At 50.8% G+C, this 27,461-nt stretch overlaps 11 protein-coding genes across 11 annotated transcripts; 3 read left to right on the top strand and 8 right to left on the bottom strand.

Moving 5' to 3' along the window:
• Positions 1-26: 26 nt before the first annotated feature.
• On the top strand, positions 27-1,073 carry NCS54_00762900 (Helicase ATP-binding domain-containing protein; the record flags this gene model as incomplete). Its single annotated transcript, XM_053153045.1, has 2 exons — positions 27-31; positions 68-1,073. 2 exons carry the CDS (start codon positions 27-29, stop codon positions 1,071-1,073), a joined length of 1,011 nt encoding a protein of 336 aa, XP_053009020.1.
• A 230-nt stretch (positions 1,074-1,303) lies between these two features.
• On the bottom strand, positions 1,304-2,553 carry NCS54_00762800 (Hypothetical protein; the record flags this gene model as incomplete). Its single annotated transcript, XM_053153044.1, has 2 exons — positions 1,304-2,421; positions 2,469-2,553. 2 exons carry the CDS (start codon positions 2,551-2,553, stop codon positions 1,304-1,306), a joined length of 1,203 nt encoding a protein of 400 aa, XP_053009019.1.
• An 801-nt stretch (positions 2,554-3,354) lies between these two features.
• NCS54_00762700 (Aldo-ket-red domain-containing protein) lies at positions 3,355-4,381 on the bottom strand (the record flags this gene model as incomplete). The annotated part of the gene is made up of 2 exons (XM_053153043.1): positions 3,355-3,994; positions 4,047-4,381. 2 exons carry the CDS (start codon positions 4,379-4,381, stop codon positions 3,355-3,357), a joined length of 975 nt encoding a protein of 324 aa, XP_053009018.1.
• Positions 4,382-5,617: 1,236 nt separating this feature from the next.
• On the bottom strand, positions 5,618-7,263 carry NCS54_00762600 (MFS domain-containing protein; the record flags this gene model as incomplete). The annotated part of the gene is made up of 2 exons (XM_053153042.1): positions 5,618-7,006; positions 7,063-7,263. The coding sequence occupies 2 exons, from the start codon at positions 7,261-7,263 to the stop codon at positions 5,618-5,620; spliced, it is 1,590 nt and encodes a 529-aa protein (XP_053009017.1).
• Positions 7,264-7,991: 728 nt separating this feature from the next.
• On the top strand, positions 7,992-11,798 carry NCS54_00762500 (Gluconokinase; the record flags this gene model as incomplete). Its single annotated transcript, XM_053153041.1, has 4 exons — positions 7,992-8,640; positions 8,693-9,089; positions 9,137-10,118; positions 10,167-11,798. The coding sequence occupies 4 exons, from the start codon at positions 7,992-7,994 to the stop codon at positions 11,796-11,798; spliced, it is 3,660 nt and encodes a 1,219-aa protein (XP_053009016.1).
• A 1,534-nt stretch (positions 11,799-13,332) lies between these two features.
• NCS54_00762400 (Hypothetical protein) lies at positions 13,333-14,910 on the bottom strand (the record flags this gene model as incomplete). The annotated part of the gene is made up of 3 exons (XM_053153040.1): positions 13,333-14,169; positions 14,222-14,820; positions 14,868-14,910. The coding sequence occupies 3 exons, from the start codon at positions 14,908-14,910 to the stop codon at positions 13,333-13,335; spliced, it is 1,479 nt and encodes a 492-aa protein (XP_053009015.1).
• Positions 14,911-15,541: 631 nt separating this feature from the next.
• On the bottom strand, positions 15,542-17,375 carry NCS54_00762300 (Amidase; the record flags this gene model as incomplete). Its single annotated transcript, XM_053153039.1, has 5 exons — positions 15,542-15,657; positions 15,710-15,939; positions 15,992-16,285; positions 16,346-16,770; positions 16,815-17,375. The coding sequence occupies 5 exons, from the start codon at positions 17,373-17,375 to the stop codon at positions 15,542-15,544; spliced, it is 1,626 nt and encodes a 541-aa protein (XP_053009014.1).
• Positions 17,376-18,263: 888 nt separating this feature from the next.
• On the top strand, positions 18,264-20,246 carry NCS54_00762200 (Hypothetical protein; the record flags this gene model as incomplete). The annotated part of the gene is made up of 7 exons (XM_053153038.1): positions 18,264-18,472; positions 18,528-18,735; positions 18,790-18,909; positions 18,966-19,088; positions 19,136-19,623; positions 19,674-20,003; positions 20,063-20,246. 7 exons carry the CDS (start codon positions 18,264-18,266, stop codon positions 20,244-20,246), a joined length of 1,662 nt encoding a protein of 553 aa, XP_053009013.1.
• A 1,638-nt stretch (positions 20,247-21,884) lies between these two features.
• On the bottom strand, positions 21,885-23,935 carry NCS54_00762100 (HET domain-containing protein; the record flags this gene model as incomplete). Its single annotated transcript, XM_053153037.1, has 2 exons — positions 21,885-23,517; positions 23,562-23,935. 2 exons carry the CDS (start codon positions 23,933-23,935, stop codon positions 21,885-21,887), a joined length of 2,007 nt encoding a protein of 668 aa, XP_053009012.1.
• Positions 23,936-24,237: 302 nt separating this feature from the next.
• On the bottom strand, positions 24,238-25,299 carry NCS54_00762000 (Epimerase domain-containing protein; the record flags this gene model as incomplete). The annotated part of the gene is made up of 1 exon (XM_053153036.1): positions 24,238-25,299. The coding sequence occupies one exon, from the start codon at positions 25,297-25,299 to the stop codon at positions 24,238-24,240; it is 1,062 nt and encodes a 353-aa protein (XP_053009011.1).
• Positions 25,300-26,023: 724 nt separating this feature from the next.
• On the bottom strand, positions 26,024-27,344 carry NCS54_00761900 (FAD-binding-3 domain-containing protein; the record flags this gene model as incomplete). Its single annotated transcript, XM_053153035.1, has 2 exons — positions 26,024-27,160; positions 27,267-27,344. The coding sequence occupies 2 exons, from the start codon at positions 27,342-27,344 to the stop codon at positions 26,024-26,026; spliced, it is 1,215 nt and encodes a 404-aa protein (XP_053009010.1).
• Positions 27,345-27,461: the final 117 nt, after the last annotated feature.

The raw sequence follows: 27,461 nt of genomic DNA, 5'->3' as shown, positions 1-27,461 counted from the left end.
GAAAGTAATTCTTTTACTATAGCCTCATGAAGTAGCTCGGTCTCACCACGCAGCCGCGTGTGCCAAGATATCCCCGGGCCCGGCAATGGGCAGACGAGCTACCCGCCACCACGCCCGCCATCGGCATCACATCGTCGACCTTTACGCCAGCACGCCTGAGTCGTGTGATTGGTCGGCACGGCAAGACCGTCGGCGCCGAGTGGCTCAACGTCAGCACCTGGGGGCATATCGCAACCGCTATCGGCCGCCGCTTCATCCGGGATGCCGCCATCACGTCACGAGGGCTATACGGGGACTTGGATAGAGACGATGATGAGGAAGCGTCTGATCAGGAGGAGGATGGCGAAAAGGATACGATCATCAACCTGCAGACCGGCCATAGCGTCTGGACGTCCGGTCTTGTGTACGGCCGTCAGGTTGGCGAGGGCAACTGGGAGACAATGCAGCGTCGGGAAAGCTTCCGCATCCTCAGTGACGAGTGGCATCGGTTGCTAGGCCTCTCATCAGCCGGCACGCTACAGACCGTCGCTGCCGGACCTGGAAGGCTGCCAGCCTCGACCTTGAGCACTTCCAGCAGCTCCGCCGGGTTGACCTACTGCTCGAGCTCCAGCAACTCCTCGGTCCCAATGCGCGATTCTCACCCGGCCAGAAGCCGATCTTCGACACCATCATCCATAATAAGAGCCCTACCCTCGCCATCCTCCCCACCAGGGGCGGCAAGAGCCTCCTCTTCCAGCAGCCAGCAGCCAGCGGCCAGCATCACGTCAGGTGTCACCGTCGTCATCGTCCCGCTCGTATCGCTGCTGGGGAATCTCTTGGACCGTTGTGCAGATCTGAAGATTCCTGCCGTACGCTGGGCAGCTGATCACTTGCCCGAGAAGGTATCCCTCGTATTTGCCACCCCTGAAGCCGCCATGACCAAGCGTTTCCAGTCCTACCTGGACGGGCTGCAGTCTCTTGCACGGCTCGACCGGATCGTCATCGGTGAGTGTCACTCCAACCTAGAGGGCACCCTCAAGTTCCGGCCCAAAATGAGAGAGCTGGCTCCCTTGCCCTGCGGGGCATCCAGATGATCTACCTGACCGCCACGCTGCCAGTTGCGAACGAGGCGGACATGTAGGATTTGTCTCAAAATACTCGGAGTTAGTTACAAGTTTTCGCAGCTCGCTAAAAAAACGCGATCTGGGAAGATACAGAAGGTAAAGCTGCTCCATGAAGTCAATCGTCAATTTTCGTACAGCCCATTTTCTTTCCGACCAACCCCCCCCATCAAGTTGTCCCCGAACATGGCATTGATCGCTCTTCATTTCGCGCATAGACCCTTCGGGAGTGAGGTCTTACAAGAATTGCACTTGAAGCTGTTGGTCTTGCTGGTCGTGTTCACAAAGACATCTAAGTCGTTATCCCGGAAAGTATTCCGGAGGAAGATGTTGTCCGAAGCGACAGACTTGCGCTTGAGAGTCAGGCAAGACAGGCCGAATAGGGGATCCGTTGGGTTGCATTCCTCGTCAATGACCACCAGGCCTACACCCGTGCCCTTGTTCTTCTGTCCTTCAACAAGGTTGTCACTAACTTTGGAGCCGACCGCGCCGTCAATTGTGATTCCCCAAGCGATCTGGCAGGCAGGGTTACTCGGGCCGACGTGATTGTGACGGATGTTGGCGCCGGTAACACCAGGATCGACAAAGATGCCAAAGCAGGACTGCGAGACCATATTGTGGTGCACATCTGCCCCATTTGTCTGGACACAGAGACCGACGCCATAGTTGGTGACCGTATTCTTCTTGATATGGACATCAGAGAAGTTATCCATGCAGATAGCAATCCCCTGAACTCCTAGGCCCGTGTGTGAGACCTTGTTGCCCTCGACTAGCGTCTTGGTCGAGCCAGCCGTGAGAGTACCATACTTGGCACCATCAGTGAGCGTATTCTTGCTGACGCGGGTATTCTTAGCACCAAGGATAGCAATGTTGATACCAGAGAAGTTGCGGACCTTAAAGCCGATGATGGAAACGTCTTTGACGGGCCTCTCCACGGACAGAACCTTGCGGTGCTCAATGACGAACTTGTCCAGTTTGATGCCCCTCCCTTGCACACAGATGCCAGTCTCCGTCTGGGGACCACTGAGGCCCGAGCACATATTCTTGACAGCCTTCTTGGGAGGAACCAGGACGGCGCCCTTGCTGATGAGCTGGATGCCGTCTTTAGAGATGGTGAGCTGCTCGGCGTAGGTACCAGCGGCAACGACGATTGTATCACCGCGAGAGGCCTTGTTGATAGCGCGCTGGATACTCTGGTGAACGCGGACGTAGATGGTGTGACGGTGGCCGTAATGTTCGCCATTTCCATAGTCGGGGGTATAGTTGTCCTTGTAGTTACAGCAAAGCCTATCCTTATACTGGCACTTGGGCTTATCCCGGGCTGCGGAAGTTAGTAGGTAAGCTTGAACGGGTTAACGGAATACAGACCTTCTAGCCTTTCTTTATCAGCGAGAGGTGAAGCGCCAACGTTGCCGAGGAGGAAGAGTCCCGCAAGGGTGGATGCGAACTTCATGATGGTTGGTCAATGGGTGGAAGCGAGTGTGTGTTCTCGAGCGCGGATCAGACACAGTACCCATACGATGAAACCGCTGAGGTCCAAGAGGGGGATTATATAGTTACGACATCTTCGACTGCCCGTCAAAGTCACCCGGCCTGGCTTCAACCCTCCAGGGAGGCCCGAGGGGCCGAGACTCAACTTACCAACACTAGCCCAAGCTGCTAAGCTTCGAGCTCGCTGCTTCCTCCGAACCAAGAACCCGAGGTCGATCGTTGCCAACAGATTAAAGCCCTGTGGTCGTATCCCGCCCTAGCGGCATAGATGTGGTGTGGGGCGTGGATGGTCAAGGTCGAGCGACAAGACATCATGATTTCATGTTGACGAAGGAGCAGCGAACAAGCCTCTTTTGGCAGTCGAGGCCGTTGATTCGGTTAGGGGCCAGATGCGGGGATGGATGGGCTCAGACTCGAGGTCACCCCTATAACCGCATAACCCCGGCTTCAAATGAAGATATCCGAGGTTGACCATAACACCATGGTTTTGAGGCGTTCTAGCAGGTATTGCGCTTATGTACCTCTTCGCACCATTTTACTGAGATGCGTGTTTTCCTATATTAATACCGACAACAAGGATCAATGAATAAACGCCTTAACAATACGCGTATAGAATACGCCTTCGCGTCGCTGAAGCTGAGTCACCTATGCGATGAAGTTCTACCCAACTGCATCTAGCAAAGAAGCTGAGAGTGCTCAGTTTGCATCATGGAATGATTGATTAGTAGTTAAAGTACATATTTAACCTAATGATACATCTACTCTATTTCTTTCCAAACTTTTCCAAGTTCTCAGGGCCTGTTTCCCTTGCCACCTTTTTAACTTCCTCTTCTCCTAGCTCTTGGAAAATATCATAACCCCACCTCGTCTGCCAGTTGTATCGCTTGTTCCTCTCAAGATCATTCAGTTGCTTGAAGGCATCTTGAGGCAGCTCGGCGACTTGGAGGTTGGACTCGATGCGGCTAGGAGTGACACTCTTCGGCAATACAACAGACCCTCGCTGGACACCCCACGAGTACAAGACTTGGCCGATATCCAATCCCAGCTTCTTACCGAGCTCAGCGACAAGAGGGTCGTCAACCGTTCGAGGCTCACCGGTTTGGTTGTTTCCAAGGGGGGAGTAAGCAGCGATTTGGATACCCTTGGACTTGCAGTAGTCAAAGAGCTCAGGTTGCTGAAGGTAGGGATGGGCCTCGATTTGATTGACCGCAGGCACCGTTGTAGTCTTGGACAGAAGCTTGTCTAGGCGTTCCTTTGTAAAGTTTGACACGCCAATGGCGCGGACCTTGCCAGTCTCGAGGAGCTTCTCCATGGCTGCATAGGTGACAGCAGGATCAATATCGGCCAACTGAAAGACACCATCTGAGTCGATAGGGAACCAGTCATCTCCGGATTTAAACGCACTACAAACTATTAGTACCCGTACGAGAGAAGGATACATGCGGGGGGACTTGCACAGGCCAGTGCATGAGGAATAGATCTAGGTAGTCGGTACCAAGATCCTTCAGTGTCTTGTCAAGACCCTTTTCCACATCCTCAGGAGCATGCTTGGTGTTCCACAGTTTGCCAGTGATGAAGATGTCTGAACGGGGAACACCGCTTTTCCGGATACCATCGCCAACTTCAACTTCGTTTCGATAAATCGAAGCGCAATCAATGTGGCGATAGCCGCTGCGGAGAGCAATCTCGACGGCTTTCTCAACCTGGCCAGGGGGAGCCTGCCATGTTCCGAAGCCGACAGCGGGGATCTTTGCCCCAGTATTGAGGGTAAAGTGAGTTTGAAGAGGCATTGTGTTGAGGGAAGATGTTGTGAGGATGGTTCGATGCTGAGATGAGTGAGAGTCGGGATATTTGCCCTTTTAGAGACATCATGATGCTCTTTAAACCAAGTGTTATAGCAATTTCCTTGCGTGAAATCCGTAGATCCATAATGACTCGGTCCTAACACAGGTGCGGCATGAATCGGGTTGGCGGATTATTAGTGACGATTGGCGGATATTAATCCGCTCACGCTGTGGGCCGGGCCACCGTCACTCATCATATCCGTCATCAACAAACACGACTCGGAATCATAGTGATTCCGACTAGTAATTCACTGTATAGGGTACGGATTTACTTTGGAGCATGGGGAGTTCCCAAGAAGGCGGAAATCTAAGTATTTGCGCTCTTTTTTCCCTAGTGAAATCCGGTAAGAACTATACTCATTCTCACAATGATGCCTATCAGTGGGGGGAGACGGGCAAGACATGACATTTAACGTATGATGTGGAGTGTAGACTTGATGGTTTGCCATGTCTCAATACTGAACGTTTGAATGAACAATCTCTGAGGCTTTCCCTCACACAAATGAACACCTTTAAGATGAACTAGTTCGTAAAGCAGTTGGTGAATGCGAGACTTCTCGTTATGTTATAAACACCGTTGTGTTATTATGTCGTCAATCTGTTCTTTATTATAGTTGAAGCCCGGCCCTTGATGGGTTAACTGAGCCAGAATATCGTTATTATATCGTGTTGTTAGGCACGCCACTTCTTGCATCATGTTGCTTCGTTGAGGCTTTCTATCCTATCCCTGAAGACCCTGTCGAAGCTACGACGGTGTTATTTGCGGCATCTGTAACCCGAACCGATCTGTTGCTATTTTATCGAAGCTTGAATATAGTCCTTAGTTGTGTTACTACTGCCATTTTCGCTGGGCTGCTCTCAAGACCCCTTCTGGGCCCTCATCGAGTCTTGTTGCCTAAGTGAATGTGAAACACGAGACCCTCCTCGGTGGGACACCTTGGAAGACAACCGTTGGAGACACAGACAAGGTCAAGTTTGATGGAGAAGAGTGAAAGTTGAAGTCACTCACTTATTATGATGCGACTACAATTCGACCCCAGCCCGAAGTCACTAGCCTAATTGTTTCTAATCGCCGTTTCAGAGATGAAGAACATATTGCGACCGCTTTGGCATTACTCATTGGGCTAGTAACTATATACATGCCGACGTTGAAGCGTTACTCAAGTACTTCATCACAATTCTTTACAGGGTGTACTTGAAGAGAGGACTCTTATCGCCCAGCTTCAGAAGCTCCTCCTCGGTGTATCGAGATCGAATATCCTCCTCAGACAACTTCGCCTTTGTCTTGTTTCCCCACTTGTAGCTCAGCTCGAGGAGCAGCGCAACAAGCATTCCAGAGGCGCCAAAAGCAAGCGACAGGCCGAAACCAGTCTGGTAGCGGGGGGCTTCCTTGTCTAGGTACATGTAGGAGCCGATGATGCCTCCAATGTTACCGACGCAGATGTTGAAGGCGACACCAATGGCTCTTCGGCTCGAAGGTGCAAGGTTGTTGGCAGCCCAACTGCTGCCGGCAGGTTGAACAGGGTAGATACCGATGCAAGTGAGCACAAGGGCAAAGTATCCCGGTCCGGTATGGCTGCCAGTCATGTCACCCTGGAAACCCATTACAACGGAGTATCCAATAGCAATGAGGGCCAGAGGAATAGCAACGAAAGGCATTCTCCAATGGAAATGATCGGAAACCTTGGCGAAGCAGACAGAAGAGATACCGCCAGCAATGTACGCGGGAACTGTCATAAGCTGGGCGTTGGTGTTGGTGAAGCCCATGGCCTTGACGATGGATGGAAGAGTAAACTTGGTTCCGTAAGAGCAAGCTGAAATGCACAGGAGGATGTAGGCCTGAAGATAGAGTCGCCAGTTGCAGAGGATCATCTTCATGTCGTGCCAGTCAAACTTCTTGTCATCAGACTCCTGAGAAAATCGGCCGCCTTGCTTGATGAAGCTCTGGAGTTCGAGAAAGCGGATCTCATCGGGAGTCAACCACTTGCCAGATAAGGCCGGAGAGTCAATGAGGAGGAAGTAGCACATGACTCCGAGGACAATAGTTGCGAGGCCTTCTAGGATAAAGATCCATCGCCAGCCTTCATAACCACCAACTCCGTCCATCTGAGCAATGCCAGCAGCAAGAAGGCCGGAGAAAGCACCAGATAGAGCACTTGTGCAGTAAAAGTAGGCAATGCGAGTAGCCAGATCCTTGGGCATGTACCAAAATGTGCATAGGTACACGGCACCCGGATAAAAGCCTGCCTCGAAAACACCGAGAAGGATGCGGACAGCAAGAAGACTGCCAAACCCCTTGACGACGCCATGGAGAGTCATGATGACACCCCATATCGTGACCAGACTGCCAAGATAGACGGATGGCCTCGTGAACTTCTTCAAGAGAATGTTGCTGGGGATCTCTAGGAGAATGTAAGGGATGAAGAAGAGACTCAGAACAATGTTGTACTGGTTGCCAACAAGGTTCAGGTCCTCAACCAGTCCTTCAATCTTGGCATTGCCAATGTTTGCTCGGTCGAGATGTGAGATGAGGTACAGGACGGCGAGAAGGGGAACCAATCGGCGGTCAACCTGTGGTAGGGCAAGTTAGAAGTTTGCTATCAAATCGTGTTGATGCTCTGACGTACCTTCTTGATGATCTTCTTGCGCTGTTCAGGGGTAGTGTTGTTGTAAAAGTCGGCATCCTCGTCGGTGAGACCCAGGACGCGTATGTTGTCAATTGTCCTGGCCTGGGGAGCCTTCTCATGGTCAGGAACCGTGCGGTCCATGTCCATGTCGTCAACCATGACAACGTCAGGTTTCTCATGAGCAATGCTATGCGCAGTCATGTTGCGATAGAAGGTAAGAGTGATGTTTGTAAAAATCTGAGCTCTGAGCAGAGAAATCTTGAAGGGATGATGAGGATGGGGAGACAAGAAGTGAAGAGTGAGGGCAGATGCCAGCTCATATTATAAGAAATCGGAGGTTGCATCAAGATCGGGTCGAGGCCGCTCTTTACCGTGTGCCATGTGTCGTGCAACTGGACCTATGTCAAAGACTTTTCGTGTCGGGCACGCACGGGGAAACCGAGGGCCGGCTCCTTTACCCCGTACCCCGCATGGTCCCATCTCCATCATGACTCCATAATTGAGATGAGTTAGATCCGGGGGATAGTCACAAGAGCTTGGCGGACTATTATCCGCTTAATCCGTCCCCCGTGTTCGTCAGGGGTGACCCCATCACAGAGACATGCTGCCGCACATTTATTGGCTTGACATCAGTGCACGGTTGGATAAACATCCACTTGGGGGAGTCTCGACCAGGTTTTTGGCTTGACAACCCCAGAAATTTCCGGTGAACTTTTGGGGTATCTTGACGGACACTTGTCCGGCCGGCTTGGGCAATGTCCTTGACCGGAAAAAGCCAATACAGGAGTTGATGTTTTGCGAAGAGAGAAATTACTACGTTAACGGATTGGCATGATGATGAATCCGAACCTCTTGATTTAAGACTAGAAGGATCTTCCCATTTCCTTCAGTCAGCATCACCACAAACATTCATACCTTCAACCATCAAGATGCCCGCCACAATCTACGTTCCGAGTCCGCTCGAGAATCTGCCAAACGACACAGACGTGGTCGGCCATGACAAGCCCGTTGTGCGAGCTCATATCAGAGAACATGATGACTCTCAGCTCCGCACTATAGACGGCCTCATTCGTCACCGCGCTTCATTGTACCCTCATGATCATGTCGTTTCATACCCTTCCTCAGGCCTCAACTATGTCGACTATACCCTTCAGCAACTGGACGTTTTTGCTTGGAGAGTAGCCAAGTACTATGAACCTGAGCTACCAATCCGAGCATCGTCTAGCCAGAAGCCCACAGTTGTTGCTATGCTGGGCCCCTCAAATCTCGAATACCTCATCACAATGCTAGCGCTTAACAAACTGGGCCACACAGCGCTGCTGCTGTCAACAAGGATTCCCCAAATTGCCGTTGAGTCATTGGTCAACGCGACAGGAGCTACAGCCATCATCGCTGATGGGCGCTTCATTGAACTTGCGGACAATGTCAGCAAGACTATCCCAACTCTACAGTCTCTTCGGATTGCTGGCAGAGAGACGTTCGAATACCCCATCGAAGCTCATGGAGACACGCAATTGGACGGACACTTGAATCCAGAGGTTGAAACCGAGAATATTGCATGGATTATCCATTCGAGTGGTATGCTTGCTAGCCTGGTTCCCATGCCGCCTCCAACTAATTGTGCTCTCAGGTTCAACCGGCCTTCCCAAGCCAATCTACCAGACGCAAAAGTCATGTTTGCCAAATTACGCCATTCACATGGACATGAAGTCCTTCATTACCTTGCCCTTGTTCCACAACCACGGCATCTGCAACATGTTCCGTGCTATCCACTCGCGCAAAGCTATACACCTATACAACGCCGACCTGCCACTTACCCAAGACCACCTTGTCAACATTATGCGGGAACACAACTTTGAGATCTTTTATGGTGTGCCATATGCTCTCAAACTTCTTTGTGAGACAGAAGAAGGCATCAAGCTTTTGCAAAACCTCAAGGTTGTCATGTACGGAGGCTCAGCATGCCCCGATGACCTTGGCAACCTGCTGGTTGACAATGGAGTGAATCTCGTCGGACATTACGGAGCGTGAGTATGATAGGCCCGACTGAAGATCTCGACTAACATATCCATAGAACCGAAGTCGGACAGCTCATGACCTCCTTCCGGCCTGAGGGAGACAAGGCTTGGAATTATGTCAGAGAAAGCGACAAGATCTCTCCATTTCTCAAGTGGGTGCCCCGAGGGACCAACCTGTATGAGTGCTGCGTCACAGATGGTTGGCCAGCCAAGGTGCAATCCAATCAGCCCGACAATTCGTACGCAACCAAAGATCTCTTCGAGCCGCACCCTACGATTCCTCGAGCTTGGAAGTACATCGCCAGAATGGACGACACCATCGTCTTGGTCAACGGCGAGAAGTTCAATCCGGTTGCTATGGAGGGTTCTATCCGATCCAACAAAAACGTGAAGGAAGCCGTCGTGTTTGGAGCTGGCCGACCTTACCTCGGAGTCCTTATAGTCCCCTCAGAGATCTGGGCTGGCAAGCCAGAGTCCGACATTCTTGAAGCTGTCTGGCCTATTGTTGAACTCAGCAATCATTCTGCAGACTCTTTCGCTCGCATCTCAAAGTCCATGGTCAAACTGCTCCCCTGGGACTGCGAGTATCCCCGGACTGATAAGGGCAGCGTTATTCGTCAGGCTTGCTACAAGAATTTCAAGACGACGATTGACGAAGCGTACGACTCCGAGGATGTACAAGGAGGTGACTTGAAAGAGTTGGATCTTCCCGGCTGGCAAAATTTCCTTCGAGAACTTCTTACTCGGACTCTCTCTCTCAAGGATGCGCCCGCGGATGATGTGGACTTCTTCACTCTGGGCTTGGACTCTCTTCAGGCAATCCAGATGAGAAGCGAGATCCTCAAGACAGTGCAACTGGGAAACAACAAGCTGGGACAGAATGCCGTGTTTGAGCACCCTTCCATCGAGCAATTGGGTCAGTTCTTGCTTGGACTTCGCCTTGGCCATGACTCGATCAAGACTGGCTCAATTGAGCAGGAGATGGGACAGCTGCTTGAGAAGTATGGAAAGTTTACCGAACAGGAGCCTTCGTCAGTGGTATGTTTGAACCCTCCTATCTAGAGAACAGCTTTTAACATTTGACAGGTCATCACAGGTGCTACTGGCTCACTCGGCGCTCACGTCGTCGCAAAGCTCGCGACAGATCCCTCGATTGGCAAGATTTACTGTCTCGTTCGAGCTTCTGATGATGCTCAAGCGCTCTACAGAGTCAAGGAGTCTATGCTACAGCGCAAGGTTTACCACAACCTCCCTCTCGAAGCTCGTCGCAAGATCGTCGCACTCCCCTCGGACCTTTCGGATCCTCATCTCGGTCTCCCAAGCGAGACTTATGCATCCGTAACAACAAACCTTCGGTCGGTCATTCACTGCGCGTGGTCGGTGAACTTCAACATGCAACTCTCAAGTTTCGAGAAGGGCAATATTGCGGGTGTCAAGCATCTTATCGACCTGTGCCAAGCCGCGGGACCTACAGCATCGATGAACTTTTGCTCTTCAGTCAGCACATGTTCCCGGGCCACCGTTGTTCCGGTACCTGAATCAGCTCCGCCATTTGAGTGGGCACAGGGAATGGGATACGCTCAGTCCAAGTCGGTCTCTGAAAACCTCTGCGCCAAAGCGGCTGAGGCGGGTGTCACCACTCGCGTTCTCAGGGTCGGTCAAATTGTCGCTGATACTCGGCACGGAATCTGGAACGCCCAAGAAGGCGTTCCCATGATGATGCAGACAGCTGTGACTATTGGTGCTCTTCCTAAGCTTAAAGAGACGCCATCATGGCTACCAGTTGATGTCGTGGCGGAGGCCGTTGTTGACATTTCCCTCTCGGACTCGGGCAGCGTGTTCACCAACATCGCCAACCCCAAGACGTTTGACTGGACACGAGACCTTCTTCCTGCCCTACGAAACGCTGGTCTGACGTTTGATGAGCTGGAGCCAAAGGAATGGGTGCAGCGTCTTAGGGCGTCAAACCCTGACCCTACGGCTAATCCCCCCATCAAGTTGGTTGACTTCTTCGCATCCAAGTACGACAAGGACGAGTTTACACCTTCAAAGGCTTTTGCTACCGAGAAAGCTTGCGAATTGTCGCCGGCCTTAGCCAATGCTGGTGCATTGGATCAATATTTCGTCAACAAGTTTGTTTCGTATTTCCTCAACACATCTTGGAAGACAGAAGCCAAGAAAAACACTACCAAGACTGCCATCGTCATCGCCGGTCCATGTGGCTCTGGCAAGTCGACTCTTAGCTTGAACTTGTCATCCTCGCTCAAAGTTCCTTTCGTCGAGGGTGATTCACTCCATACCCGATCAGCGGTGGAGAAGATGGAGTCGGGCACGGCGCTTGTTGATGAGGATAGATCGTCATGGTTGAAGAGGCTGTGTGTCCGCGCTCAAGAGACCCTCTTCGATCTTGGCTATGACTCGGTTGTCATCAGCTGCTCTGCTTTGACAACTGCTTACAGAAGTACGATGCGCCAGCAGTTGCAAAAACAAGGCGTCAAGGTGCTGTTCATAGACCTGCAGGCTAGTGCAGATGTCCTGGCTCAACGCTTGGAAACACGCACAGGGCACTACATGAGCGCAGCTATGGTCAACGGACAAGTTGACCTGCATGAGGATGCGGCTGTGGAAGAAGTGGACGTATTTCCCATCGACACGGAAGCTGGGAAAACAAAGGTTGTAGAAGAGGCTTTTTGGTTTTTGTCAAAGATTGTTAATTAGGGTTGGCGCTTTATCACTGTAGGCCTTAGACGACAGCAATGAAACAGTACGAGAAGTATAGAAGAAGAGTCCTGCTATTTGTACAGCCCTCTTTTACTTCTCGCGCAGCTCGTCACGTGAAGATCACGTGCGGGTCCGTTCCATTTAACTATCCCATGAGTGCCCACAAGGCTGCAACCAAGTCGCGACGAGGGATCGGGGCCAATTAAAATGCATCAAATGAAAGGTACTTAATGCCACACCTAAATTACATAATGATAGAAGTCCCAACAATCTTGGCTGTTACAAATCGCGACATTGCATAAGCGGCAGCCGCGGCGAGTCTGCTTCGTACCCCGCTTGTACTAAGGCTATCACGTGGTCAAGGTGGGGCGAGGTACGCGTTGCAGCTTTGTGGGCACTCATGGGATAGCAAAATGAGCCCGCTATTAACTTCCTCTGCCTCATCATAGCACCAATTGCGGCGCCAATTGAGGCATTAATTACGGCGCAATAAGGGCCCTTATCGATGCCATAATAATTGGGCTTATGTGCGCTGAAAATAGCTTCTCTTATGGCGCATCTTAGACCTCGTTTGCGCCACGATTCGCGCTGGAATTAATGCCGGAAATGGCGCCGCGGGTTGAAAATTGCGGAGTTTGGACTGATTATGTAATTACGCTCTGAGCTCATCTGATAGCACGTGATTATGCACGTGATAGAACTGTGCGAGTTGTAGTAACAACAGGCTGCACAGACAGAACAACTCTGGAAGAACGCCAGTGACAAACTCAACGAAACTTCCGATCATACTCGTGCTAAAGTAAATGCGATTTAAAATTATAAAACCAAGGTTATATATAAATATTAAAGCATGATTTACCTACTCTATATTTTATGTATTTATTTTTGTCCAAATTACGTCTTGATAGCTCGACCACGTCCTCATACCCTGTAGGGTGCTTTTTTCTTCGTCCGTCTGACAACCAATCCTCTCTTATGAGTTAGTGGCCTCCTGGCTCGTGCATAACCATGATGCATAAAAGACAGTCTAACCTTTGGCGGTCTAGTGTCTTTCTCAAGGCTGTTTCGGTGACACGAAGACGCGCATCATGGCGCGTGTCAGGCGCGTGCCAGCCGAGCAATGGTCATTCTGACTGAACTTGTCTCGCATGGAGCTCGATGGCTAGCTCAGGCCTAGGATTTGTGCTCCCATGCGTTTATAACATTCACTGAGGGACACCCCATCATCTCCGACATTAGTTTTCGGCAAGGGGTCTCGGACCTGTTCAGCCTGGCTGAGGAACCAAGAGACCCCTTGCATGGCGGTTAGTTGTAGGTCTAAATAGCAAGACTTATTGAATATTGCTTATAATCCCAAGAGGTCTATTTCATTACACATCTGGGGAATCCGTCTGGACTTGTTGCATCACTGTAGCGGCTTCTATCGGAATGAGCTTAACTAAATATATTATATATTGTTAAATACAAGCTATAGATAGATAATAAATATTTGTCTCTTAGCGAAAAAAACAATCACTAGGCTTCCCTAAACCTAGACTGATATGTTACTATTAATACCAAGGGCTTGATAGTTCCTAGAATCCTGGACCTCCTCTAGTTCCTGTTGTATTCTCTGTACTTCACCATAGCCCAGCCGTTCCCGCATCTGACCTAGGATGCCCTGGATTAACGCCATGTCTTCATCTGAATTCACAGCATATCCAAGAATCAGCAAGGGCCAAAGCCCGAGAAACATCCGCGTCCATTTTTCAACCTCCTGAGGCTGCCGCAAGATTTCTAAACAACTTTCCACCTGCCACCGGGGAGAATTGTTGGTATTCAAGAGACTTAGAAGGTCGATTGGTAGTTGGTAGGTAAAACATTCCGTGACTAGGTCGAGCAGTAGTGATGTAGCAAGGATCACGAGATCGAACGTGTGCGCAGCGGAGGCGGATGTGAGGTGAGGCGTAGCTCTGGGTACCACCAATGCTACCCAATAATCCATCTCAGATCGTAGTCGAGCAAGACCCTCGGGGCTTTGCTGTGCGGGTGCGTTGTGGAAATTGATGATTCCCAGTTTCAAACGGTACAGTGTTGTAGGAATACCCAAGACGGGACTGCAAGCCGCATATGAGGCGTCTTGAGAATCTGGCGGTGCGAGCAATCTCTCCACATTTGTGACAAACTGTGGATCGATGTGGAAGTAAGGCGCAAAGGGCCTCCGCGTGGACAGGAGAAAGGCTTGGTAGAGAATACTCTCTGCAATGATGCGGTCGAAGCCTTGGGTCATAGACCCAGGCGAGGCCCCGTGTTTGGACACAAGGTCAAGCAGCGTCACAGCACCGGCGACGTGGTTTCTAGGATCGGCCGAGCCGTCGAGTGACCATAACTATAAGAAATTTCAGCCCTCGTGAAACCACATAAGAGCGAGGAGTACATACGTCATGAACGTATAAGAAGACTACTGTCGTTAGCAGTGAAGAATCAGGTTGTTTACCCATTGGCTGAAATTTGGCCAGCATCTGATTAAGCTCGTGGACTGCTTTAGAGTAGTAATGAAGAGCAGCATTCTTATGCCGATTGTCATTTAGTAGGACGTGCTTGTTGCAGGCGCAACAAGCAAAAACAGCATCTCTGACGCTTGGGTAATGAAGCATCATATCAACGAGCTCCGATCGGCTTCGTCTGACGTGCTCCTGACTGCTTGTGGGGAGCACAATAACGGAGAAGTAGTAGTTGAGGAGGTGATGGATGAGCTCACTCTCGATGCCTGATTTAAAGAAAGAGCGTCCCGGAGAAGGCGATCTGCCGCGATAGGGGACGATGGCTGTGCGGCTTGAGTCAGGGGATTTCGACTCTTCTGATGCAGAACTGGAACTTGAGGGCGATGGCCCAGCAAAGGATAGATCTGGACTCGCCCGAGAGCGGTGCCGCCGATCGCAAAGGTCTGTTGAAGTTGGCCAGGCACATTGGCGGCCAAAGGCAGAACAATTCCGACAAGATGGCTTCTCCTCGCCGCACTTGACTTTCCGTTTCCTGCCTACGGGGTTGTCAGTATTCAAGGGTAGCCTGTGCGAAAGGACTCACAAGTAAAGCATCCAGTCTTGGCACGCAGCATTGCCTTGGTCATTGCTAATTATGTCTAAATGCTAAAAGCATTGATGTGATGAAGCTGAGTTCCTCCAGGTTGCCAGTGGCTGTTCCGGGAGACAGGGACGGCTATCAAAAGCGGGGTTCCATCGGTCGAGATGCTTTGGGGTCTGCAAGAGGCTAAGACGTGTTTGGTGATAACGTTATCACGTTACCTGCTGGCACGTGAACGGAGCGGCGGAAGTAATGAATTGTTGGTGCACTCTTATTGACTACATCTAGTCGAATATTGAACCTGAGTAACTATCGGGTGATCTGATTGGAGAAGCCTATTTGACGCTTCGAGACCTAGGCCGCTCAAGGCGAAAATTGGCCCTCTGTGGTAGATCTGGTATACACTATGGACATTATTGGAGGGCTTTTAAGGCACTACACACGGGTTGTTGATAGCTACAAGAGATATTACCAAGTTTACTCAACTACCGGCTCAGGCATATACAGTACAGTCACATCATATCTTCTCAAGTGCTGGATCTCAGTCTGGCTTCCTATGATGCGCGAGGGGTCGCCAGAGGGCCTCTTCGAATGACTACTCGGACCTAACCGGAACAAAAATGGCTGCTCTGCCCATAATCCGGCCAGCTCAAACGGCTTTGCTAAAGCCCACGATCTCACGACTGAACAATCTTGGATACCAATTCAGTTGCTGCCACTGTCTCTTCGTCTCGGAAGCGCTTGCCCACAAGTTGCAGTGCAATGGGAGCACCCGCAAACGTTTCCGGCACATCTAGAAAAGCGTCAGGGTGGAATTGAGTGCTGTGAAGGGAAATCTGACTGACACTTTCTGTATTCTCTGTCGTCTTCTTCCGAACGAGGCTTGAAGTCCTCGACGACGTCAATCGCTGGATCGACTTTGAGGCCAGTAGGGAACGCCACGCAAGGCTGGTCGAGGATATTCCAAATGGCTGTATACAGCCAATATTGTCCAGAACCCAACGCCGCAGCAGCCCCGACATATGCAGGGCAGAGGATGACGTCGACGCCTCTTTCCTTCATGACGCGATGATACCTGGAGACATTAGTTAGCAACGTGAGGCAGCGGTTGGCTCAAATGTATATACTCTTCCCGATAAGCATCTCTCCGGACGTTCAGTGCCCAGTTCCCGGGTATGGAGAGGGGCTCTGGCTGGGAGCAGCTAAAAGCCCATTCTGTCAAAGCCGCGATCGGCTCTCCACCTTGTGCCAAGATATCCCTCTGTGTGCGCGCGGCATCTGGGAAATAGAGGGACGTGATGATGTCGAATCCTTCTTGATGCTTATACGGCTCGAAATCGACCACCTCTACGCCAGCTTCCCTGAGCTTGGTAACGGCATGGTGTAAGGCGCGTGTAACGGGAGGATGTGGACGCACCAAACTGGTGAGAATGTTAGTTGTATCCCAGCATACATTCCCGGCTTCTTCTTGTCACACTTACCCATCATCCCAGATAACCCCAACAGTAATCTGGTCAGGACGGAGCGGTCCAACCTTCTTCCAAGGTAGAGGTACCAAGGATGTCTCAACCTCCCAAGGCTCTTGGTCAAGAACTGCCATTTGAAAGAGGTTCAGATCCTCGACGGTATTGGCCAGCGGCCCGATGACGCAGCGAACGCTCTCTTGTCCAGCTCCGGCCAGACATATTCCATTGTACGGGTTTCGCAATGACGTCGGTCGAAGGCCGTATGCGCCGCAGAATGCTGCCGGGACTCTAATTGAGCCGCCAATGTCGGTACCGACGCCGAGTGCGGCGCAGCGAAGGCCGAGCGAGGCTCCTTCACCACCGCTGGAGCCGCCACAGGTGAGTGCGCGATTGTAAGGGTTGACAGTAGTGCCATAGATGGGGTTGCTGCAGTCGATGTGCTGATGACTTAGCTTGCGTATCAATAAAGCAACAGTGGGCTTACCATGACACTTTGAGGCTCGTTTGTGCGTACGTGAAAGACTGCGCCGGCTTTCTTGAGCAGCTGAACCATAAGTGCATCTTCTTCTGCAATGTTGTCAATCCATGCAACATATGCAGAGTGAACAATGCGACCCTTGAATCCGATGTGTTCTTTGGCAGAGATAGGAAGGCCGTGCAATGGTCCTTTGAGTTTTCCGGTTCTCTTGAAGTAGGCATCGAGTTCAGCCGAAGCACTCTGAGCTTCCTCAACCATGAACTCGGTTGCGAAGTTGGTCAACTGGTGAGCGATGTGTGCCCTCTTGAGAAAGGCGGTGGTAGTCTCAAGAGCCGTAAGTGAGCCGGAAGCCATTTGCTGAACCAGTCCAGTAGCGCTGGTTGCTGTGATCATCAGCTCTCGTGCCGTGAGAAAGCTGCATGTCTCTATGAAGGTAGAAACGTTCAGCTGACTGGCGGGTGCTAGCTCCTTGGGTGACAGAAGCCAGGCTGGGTTCATCGAGTCTCTGAGAATTTTGCGACACTTCTCTGCCTGGGTCTCCCAGGAGACTGCGGTTAAAGAACCCATTGCTGGAGGATCTCAAAGAAAATTCTGATTTGAATTGAAAGATAGAAGGTAGGCGTCTGGCCAGGTTCGCTTTGCGCGGAGAGGGAGTATGAATTGGGGGAGATAACGAACTGTAGTTGCCATCTTTATACCGCTATCTCGGTATCCTACTATCTCGGGGGGATTGCATCTTATCTGGCGGACCGAGTCCGGACCGTCAAGTGCAGCTGTTGACTCTCAATAACCGTGTCATGTGCCGTTTCGCTGTCGTATCCGAGAGCTGGAATCGATCTATAGCATGGCCATTCAGCCCTGGATGACCACCCTAGCCAAACACCTCTTGCAGATAGCGCCACCTGTTTTTCCCTAGCTTGACCTGTCTCGCAATTCCAGGTCATTGGCTAGACCTCGCAATTGTTGCGGATTGGCCAGGATAGCCGTGTTAGGGTCATACCCCGGATTTCGCTATCTTCCTCCGAGTTTAGCCCCTGTCCGAGCTAAATCTCGCAATCATTAGCCATTGGCTGCTCTTCCGCAAATGACCCGCCACCAAGTTGCCGACAATCTCCAACCTGGACTTTGGTCCAAGATAACGGGCGTCGGTAGGGAGAGAGCATAATGAGGCGTCTGGAGGGGATAGCCTCCTGATAGTGCCATGCTCGGCAAAGCCCACCTGTTCGTACAGCAGTGATACGCCGCCATCTAGTGGAAAAGTCTAACGATCATGAGTCTCGGTCCGCCTGTCATCATCGAATCATTATATATACTCGTTGAGTGCGGAAGGAAATCCCAGGTCCTCATCTGTGCCTCCATCTGTAGAACAGCACAGCTACAGCCAACTTCCATTGTTTCTTCAAGTATTGTTACGTATTTATCCCTCTGCTCTACATTCCATATCAGAGCATTGTCATGGCTTCACCCGTCTCTTCGGTAACTCCCTCGCCGGACTTCATACCGGGCACTATCCACCTTGTTGATCTTGATGGTACCATGCACTCCCGTCATGCTCAGGGTGCGACTCGCGACGTTGTCCTTGTCCCAGCACCTTCGGATGATCCAGACGATCCATTGAACTGGAGCCACCGAAGGAAGACTCTCCTTCTAAGCTGTATCTGCGTGTAAGTTGCCTTGTAATTGCCCTCTTTCTAAGCAGAATCAATGCTAATCTCGTAGGTACTGTCTTGCGGTTGGTATCGCGTCGGCCGCTATCTATTCGGTCCTTGTTCCCATCTCCGCTGCTACCAATCTCACTGTTGGCGACTTGAATACCGGAACCGGCTACATGTTCTTGGCATTTGGCTGGGGATGTCTGATCTGGCAGCCGCTAGCTCAGAAGATTGGCAAGCGGCCAGTATATCTTTTGTCACTGCTAGGCACTCTGGTAAGTTAACTAGCCCACCTTTCCAGATGTGAGCGTCAGTTGAGGTGTTAATAGGGAATGATGCTATGGGCTCCTCATGCCAAAACTAATGGCCAGTGGATCGCCAACAAGGTCATCCAAGGAATTTTTGGCGCACCCATTGAGTCTCTGTGCGAAATCTCTGTTGCCGACGTCGTAAGTGATAAGAACTTCAACGCTAGCCCACTTCTTCTGTCTAACACGTTACATAGTACTTTACTCACGAGCGTGGAACCTACATGGGACTCTATGCTCTGTTCCTTGCTGGGTCTAATTTCCTAGCCCCTGTCATCTCGGGATTCATCAATGACGGGCAAGGATGGCAATGGGTTTTGGTATGTTCAACTGCTTACTCGATAATTGAATCTAACACCGAGAACAGCACTGGTGTTCGATCTTCAACGGAATCGCATTCGTAATCATCTTTTTCTGCATGGAAGAAACCAACTACCACCGGTCTGCTACTACGCCGATGGCCGACTCAGACCAGGACCGCCCTCAGCCGAATAAGCTGGCCGACAACTGCTCCGATGAAGAGAAGGCCACGAGGGTACAGAGTACTGCAAATACTGACGTTGATGATGGCACCGTTATATCTTCTACCGAGAAGACGTACCTTGAGAAACTCAAGATCGTCCGTCGAGAAGACCTCCGGAGCAAGGTTCCATTGACGAATATGGTCATTCGAACATTCGCGTACTTCTCATTCCCAGTTGTTGTGTTCTCTGGATTTATGTATGGCGCAGTTGTGTGTTACTTTAACGTGCTGAATGCCACAGCGTCGCTCATCCTCTCCGGACCCCCTTACAACTTTTCTTCGAGCATTGTAGGGCTTTCATACGTATCAACTCTTATCGGAGTGTGCTTGGGGTGGGTAAACTCGCTTATTCTACTGAACTTTTGCTGAGAAAGAGTCGCAGGACATATTACTCCGGGCCATTGGGCGACAGGTTTGTCCTTTGGAAGGCCCGCCGAAATAATGGAATCATGGAACCTGAGTACCGTCTCTGGCTATATACTGCCCTGGTCATCACGGTACCCGGTGGCATGCTTCTCTGGGGCGTCGGTGCTGCCCATCAGATTCACTGGGTTGGGATGATGTTTGCCATGGGTGCGCTCGGAGCGGCCATTACCATCGGCTGTCAACTGCCCATCAGCTACTGTATTGATTGCTACCGAGATCTTGGATCGGATGCCATTGTCACTGTGATTCTGATCAGAAACACTATGAGTTTTGCCATTGGTTACGGGTAGGTTGTTGTGTCTTGTGTCTCAACTTGACGAGCCGTTGCTGATGCAGTCTATTTAGAGTTACGCCTTGGGTTACGAACATGGGCTATCAGAATGCTTTCCTTGTTGCAGCCTTCGCTGCTTTGGTTCAGCTGTCCTTATTTCTCGTCTTCATCAGATGGGGCCGCCATTTTCGCAGGGCCAGTGTCGCTCGTTATTGGAAGTATGTCCAGCAGGTCAAAGACGATGGCTTGCTGCATTAGGAGAATGTGAAACAAGCCCTATTTACTTAGCAGGCATCGACAGGGGGCTTAGTAATTATAAATATGCCTAGCCATTCAGCCAAGAGTCTTCAGGTGCGCTGATTAGATAGTTTCCAAGCTCCCAAGGCACTTTGCACCCTCAATCACCAACCCAGCCAATACAATTTTCGCCACGGTCTCGCCAAACAGTAGGCTTGCATATCCAGCTGTACATTTTCTTTTCCAAAAATCAGAGACTGATTTTAATCTCAGCTACTTAAGATCCCCTTCCCCTCTGGTTCGAGTAGAAATTGTAGACTTCTCTCACCCTTCACAACCAAGAAACGTCAAACTCTCTGCCCTCACTATTAGAGGCAGGCAACTCGAACATCAAAATGAATCAGCAATACCCTCTTCCCCATCAGCATCCTAAATTTCTTAACGGTCCCTCAGATGATCCTGGGATACGACGCCGCCCTAATCATCACCACGTTCTGTTGGCTGGGGAGCTGAGAGGCCCAGGTGTCGGCTCCAGTGCCGTCGTCACACCGAGCCCGTCTAAGCAACTCCCTAGAAAGATAGGTTGGTGCTTATGGTTTTCAATATTCGTTGCTTTCATCATCCTGTCGGCTGCTGTTGCATTCTTAACATGGCTTTGGTTCGAAGACCGCCAAGGCGAGTCATGGCGACGCGTGATGCTCTCCGGGAGGTCAACACAGGCCATCACCTTGATGGGAGTGCTAATCAGATTTGCGATTGGGCCACCTGGTGCCATCACGACATCCATGATTGCCTCTATCGCCGCAGAGCGCCACGGCGTACCGAAATCCGACCTTATCGAAGTGTCCATCGCACGCTTCACAAATGACGGACCACAGTCCTTCTGGAAACATATTCTGTCTGGCACAATATTCAAAACCTGGATACGAGCTACAATAGGTGTTCTGATGCTCTTTGTAGTGGTGGCCCAGTTCACCTCAACCCTTGTCACAGATCTCCGAGACTCATGGGTCGGCTCGTTCGACCAAGACGTCAGCTATAGATTCACCTATGAGTACCTCAAAGCGTCCGCTACTACACCATTACCTCTAGTTAGTTCTGCTTACAACTACTGGGTGAACAAGCCTTCGTCGTCCGAGATCTTTGCGGAGTATTGGAAACTGGACGAGTCTGGGGAGGACATCGATGATACCGGGCCAACCGTCATAGCCTTCCTCCCCATACCTCTCCACCATGAAAGGGAAACGCTAAAGTTCTTCAAAGGCATGGCACGAGTCGTTGACACTCGTGTCGTATGCATTTGGCATTATTGCCAATGTAAAGGACGTTTTCCTCGATATTGGACGACTCTTTAAGACTAGAGATACTCAGGACTTGGAGAAGCTTTCTGTTAAGAATGGGGTCTTCACTGCGTTTAGCTCAGGGTAGTGTGCTTGAAATGGGGAAACGGCTTTGGCTCTGTAACTGGATAACTTCAATTCTTTCTCAAGCGTAAATAATGGATTCCATTGGAAGAGTTCATAAAGCATGGTTTGCTGTATGATCATCGTTTTTGATCTTTGATGCTGGAGGTGGTGTAGGGGTACGGAAATGGAGCGACATGCCAGGAACATGATGAACAAGGTCCTCAAAGATGCTTCATACGAAAGAGGGCGCCTACTAAACTAGACTCACTTCAACTTCTCTAATGTTGTCAAGCCACGCCTTGTTATCCAAAATAAACCATCCCAAACGCGCAAACTTGCCGTCCTGTGTTTCGCGGAGCATTAGACCTTCTTCGGCCGTGAGCTGTAAACACCATATTTCCTGAACCTTCTCAGCAGCGAAATCAAACGCTCCAAGAGCAACAAAGAGTGAGAGATCCGTCTTAGCACTGCCTTGCTTTGCATCCTTACGCCCAAGCAGCGATCCGTGCCAGGTCATTGTGGGCACGTACCAGTACCGCTTGCTGAGGTTCTTGAGGTATTCAGAGTCAGTTGTTTCCAGAACAATGGCTTCTGCCATGCGCCCCCAAAGTTGGATCTCACAGTATGGCATATGAAGGGTATTGGGGCTGTAATGAACGTCTGGTGACCATCGATCGGGGTTTCGCAACTTTGGCTTGACTTTGATGAAGCCTTGGCTCTGATACTTGACCAACTTGCGTTTGAACGCATCACGGCCCACGTACAAGACAGAGCCTTGGATAGCAGCCCAAGACCACGAAGGTGCCCGAACCACAGGTGCAGCGGCGAATCTTGTTGGCAGGGGCCTTGTCCCTGGGCCAAATCGGGATCCCATCAGATGGCCGGGTCTCCACAATAAACCGCGGACAAGATCGCACTCCCACAGGCCAGCCAGATATCGAGACCCTAAGACCTCCGAAATAGGCAAGGCTATCGAGGCAATGGCGGCAAAAATGTCATGGGGGTTTGACAGCTGCCGCTTAGTGTAAGTGAAAACGATCCAGTCCCACAGCTTGAGAAGTTTCTCCCTTCTCACTGACAGATGCGTATCTCCCTTGTGAAGAACGGCCTGGAGAGATGTAGTGCTTGTGTCCTCTCCAACGAAGCCATCCTCGTAGTAACTGCGACTGCGGCACGAGAAAACGAGTTGCTCCGGTGCGAAGATGATGGTCCGACGACCAAGCAGCTTTTCTTGAAAGCACCAACCCCGCGTCTCAGTTGGACCAAGGTCACGCGACCTTTTCACTCCTATAAACGCGCTTTCCGAGCCAGACTCATCAATAGGTATTTCGCAAGCAGGTGCCCGCTGTTGAAGATGGTTGAGAATAAAAGAGTTGCGGGCATCTGAAGACCTCGCGGCAATAACCGTCAGGAACGCGTTGCCGTATACTTTTGCCATGAGCTTAGACTCGTGTTCCCAGTCTTTGGTATTGCCTTGAATTATGCACAACGCGTCGATCCAAACAAACTGGATTCCGAGTGTACGAGCCAGAACAAACGTGTCGCGATGTGCTGCCACGACGCGAGATTCATCGATACCGATGAGCATTCCTTCCATAGTTGAGCCGTTGAGAGTGAAAGTATCCGTTGCAGGACCCCAGCAGTATGATAAAGCAAGATATTTCTCCTGCATTGTCGGTGTCGTAATCACAAGTCGCGGAGCCTGGCCCTTTTGGGGATTGCCGACATTGATGAGCCTGGTAGGCATCTCTATTGTGCCATTTAAGTCGCACGATCTGTGTAACCTCTCGCATCGACTGAGCCATGTGTAGATCATATCAACGTAAAGATGAGGGTCATGATCTGCTGTACAGAGCCGGCCTAAGACATGGCGGTTCCCCTTTTCGCTGTGGTCGGTCAGCTTGAATCACAGAAGAATGGCGAACAGAACATATATACTGACGCATAAACGGCAAGGGTCACCCAGTTCAGGACATCGTTCCTCTCTTGACCTCCAGTGATGGCAGATATCTCTCCGCATGCCACCTTTACCTGTGGCTGGGAGAGATTTGCTGAAAAGTCTTGAAAATGTCCGTATATCCAGATGGTAGGATCAAAGTCTTCAACTCCCTCTGGGGCTTCATGGTTGAGTGCAGAGTCAATTTCCGACGTGCTCCATTCCCATTTGAAGCCTTCCCAGCAAAGGAAACAGAAGTCACAACCATTGTCGGCACTCTTCTTGAGAGACGCGAGGTTGGGATGAAAGGCTAGGCGTCCTCGTAGCTTTTCGAGAGTGAGCAGGCGGCAAAAGTCACACCGAGCCATGATTCATATCGTTAGTGTCTGTTGAAACAAATAATTCAACTGTTGAAGTTTCGTAAGAGGGGTCATTCTTGTGTCCAATTAGAATCTACCCTGGCCGTCTGGGGTGACGTGGCCGAGGCCTGCAGCCTTGTGGCCATCTACCTAACACAACCCAAAAGCTACTCCCAACTGCAAAGCACTCAAGTGCAACATAGGCTCCACACCACTTTTCACTTGCCCTCGAGGCCGAGGCCGTTTCTCTTAACTCAATCAGCTTGACGGCTGAATCGAAGATGCACTGCGATAAACATAAGAACAAAACTCTACTTAGCCCCTCCTTGAATGCTAAACAACTGTGACAACAACTCGGGCAGTACATCAGACAAACCCTGCCACTTAATTCCCAAGACCCTCTCAGTCTCACTAGCATCAACACCAAAATGCGTATCAGCCTGCCTCACCCCGGGAGACCCTCGCGGAATTTTGGCCTTGTGCTCCCTCGCTATCTTTCGTGCAACATCGGCGATCTCTTGATTGCAGTATACTCCTGAAGCTAAAAGATATCGCTCCCCGCCAGCTTCGGGAACTTGAAGAGCCCTGAGATGCGCGAGCGCGACGTCCTTTACGCTGACCCAGACTGGGCCTCGTGTATCAGGTATCGTGCCATGCACTCCGGCAGACACAACATCGTAGACGATTTGATTAGAGGTGTTGAGCTTCTCTGGACTGTTTGGGATTGCGCCGGGCAGAAACGGTCCAAATACCATGGCTGGGTTGAGGCTCACAAGGTCGAACTCTGCCGATGGGTTGTCGTCCATCCACTTCCATGCAGCCCTTTCGGCGACAGTCTTGCTGGCTCGATATGCCATGGCTGCAGCAGGAGCATTTACGCCGTCCTCATAGGTCAGTGGTGACCAATCTCTCGCAGTGTAAATCTTGCCCGGTTGTGGCCCTTTTGAGGCGTCATAGATGCCGGCGAACGAGTTGGTATGAACAATGCGCTTTACACCTCCGAGTTGTTTGGCTGCACAGAGAACGGCTGTTGCACCCTTGATGGTAGGTATCATAAGATCGTTTTCCAGATCAGTCGTGTCGTAATGAAAAGGGGCGGCGAGATGCAAGATTGCGCTCGGCCGAACTGACTCCAGGGCAGAGACATAGGATTCGACAGACGTAATATCCTCGACTACCACAACACAAAGGTTGGGATGTCTTTCGTGAATAGCGTGGACTTGCTCAATCTTGGACGGAGACCGAACAGTACCAACAACTTTGTATCCCACGGAGAGAAGTAGAGCAATGCAATGCTGGGCTATGAAGCCATTGGCTCCTGTGACAGCAACCACAGAGGGAGGCAAGATGGGGTTTGGAAGCGCTGACGGCATTTTCAGAGTAAGTACGAGTTACTGTAGAAATTTGACAAGAATACCGACAAATGATTGTAGGACGGACGAACGGGTCTGAGATGACAGGATAACGGAGCTCGATGGCCACAATGATTAAAAGATACAAACCATCTGGCCATGGCAGCTCCAACCCTGTCTAAGCACGGCCCTCCCAGCGCTGTCATTTTTCCGCCCCAGTACGGTAAAATTGGGCAGTCCGTCGGAAAGACCACAATGCGACGGGTGCAGCAGGGTCATAATCAATCAGCTCTCTATCTCAAAGTGGAGAAGAGCGCGGTCCGGCGCGCAGTCACAAGGTGGCGCGTTCCTCCGACATCCGACATCCATCTTCCAAACATCCCCGATTGGCTCGGGGATAATCCATAGGAACCATGAGCGTGCTTCCCCATGACCAAACAATACTTTTAGCCTAGCATGAGCCTGATAGAGAAACTGGGATTGACTGTGCCTTCTAGGCCTTATTGAGCGCGACCGAAACCGGCATGGGCGCGGCACATCAGAGTCGACGTCATTTTGACAAGTGCCAAATTGAGAACAGCGCGACCTGTTAAGCATCTGTGCAGGAACAGATATCGACTTTCATTTTGACAGAAATTGCGACTCTGGGCCTTGACTCTATCGGGTGATATTTACACACTGATTGGTTTAGAAAGTGATCAGAGAGTGAACAACTAACGATCGAAAGGGTTTCAACGGGGTAAAACTAAACACCAGTAACTGCCCTTTTCTTCAGCACAGCTGAATTTTCATTCAACCCCGCCCAGTCATGTGCATCCAAGCAAGCTTGTCTACTCAACAAGACGGCAACACTCGTTCTCTCTCTAAGCTCCGTCTCGTACTCCCCAATAGCTTCCTCAAGATCCTTTCCTTGGCGATACACCGCTTCTAATGCTTTGCATAAGCGATACGCATCGAGAATGCCATGGTTCGCAGCCTCGCCTCGATACATGGTCATTGCGTGAGCGGCGTCACCAGCAAGAGTAATTTTGCCATGGTGGTTATCCCAGTGAGGACATGGCCAATCTTGGAGGACGATCTCAATCACCTCGGACCCTTCGGGGATTCTGTGCACAACATCCCGTAACACAGGGTTGAATTCTGTTGCTCGTCGCTTCATGTTTGCTAAGCGTTCCGTGTCTGTCACGCCGACCTCGTCGTCTGGTGTCTTCAAAGGCCATGATATCATGACTTGGACGCGATAGTGTTCATCATCTGTTCCTGCCGTACCGTTGACTTTTGGTGTTTCGAGCATGCTGAACCAGAAAAAGGTCCCTGTGACGGGATGGCATCCCTGGAAGAGTAAAGGATCGATGTCTTTCAACGGCTTCGCTTGCTCTGGCGTGAGATCGAGAGCGGCACCTGTGAATCGTATGGGCAGTCGAGTATTTCGGTAGGATTCCGGCGCCAAGAATCTTCGTGTGCTTGAGTTGCTGCCTTCGACGCCTACTATCAGAGACCCTTCGGCTTGGGTTCCGTCGTCGAACATCGCCACCACCCCATCGTCTTTGTCACGGATCGAGATGAGGCGCTTGCTCCACATGACTTGATCGCTCACACTCTTGAGAAGAACATTCCGTAGCTTCTCCCTGTTGACTCGTCGTCGATCACCCGGTGGAATGAGGAACTTTGGCTCTAGGGTTTCAAGATTGATAAAGACGAATTTTCCGAGTCCTTGACGGTCTGCCTCTGGATCGACTTGGACGGATTCGACGTCCTTGAAAGTGTCGTCGGATAAAAGCTCCTTCAGAAATGGGAGGACCCAATGAAGTGTTATGGCCCAGCCCTGGCCACGAGAGCTGATATGAGCATCACGCTCGTAGATTCGGTATGGTATGCCAAGCTTGCAAAATGTCAGCAAATTTGGTCGATATGCGTCATGGTGAAGGGATGTCGTGTGGAGCGTGTTCAGGTGGAACACAACCCGTAGCTTGAGGAAGAGCTCTCACCATTTTGAGGCCATGGGCAAGTGCAAGACCAACAACTCCGGCACCGATGATGAGAATTGGCTTGCGGTCGTGTGACATTGTGCTGGTTCTATTGGGCTTCAAGCTAAGGGTTTGTTTCTTGGGAAATACGACAGATCCGCCAGAGACAGTGCAGGTAAGAGGTGGTGGTTATAATGTCTTGACCGACTGGTTCGC

This window comes from Fusarium falciforme, chromosome 6 (assembly GCF_026873545.1).
Source record: "Fusarium falciforme chromosome 6, complete sequence".
Lineage (NCBI taxonomy): Eukaryota > Fungi > Ascomycota > Sordariomycetes > Hypocreales > Nectriaceae > Fusarium > Fusarium falciforme.
Note: the sequence above shows the minus strand (reverse complement) of the source record. Positions and strands in the feature narration are given on the sequence as shown.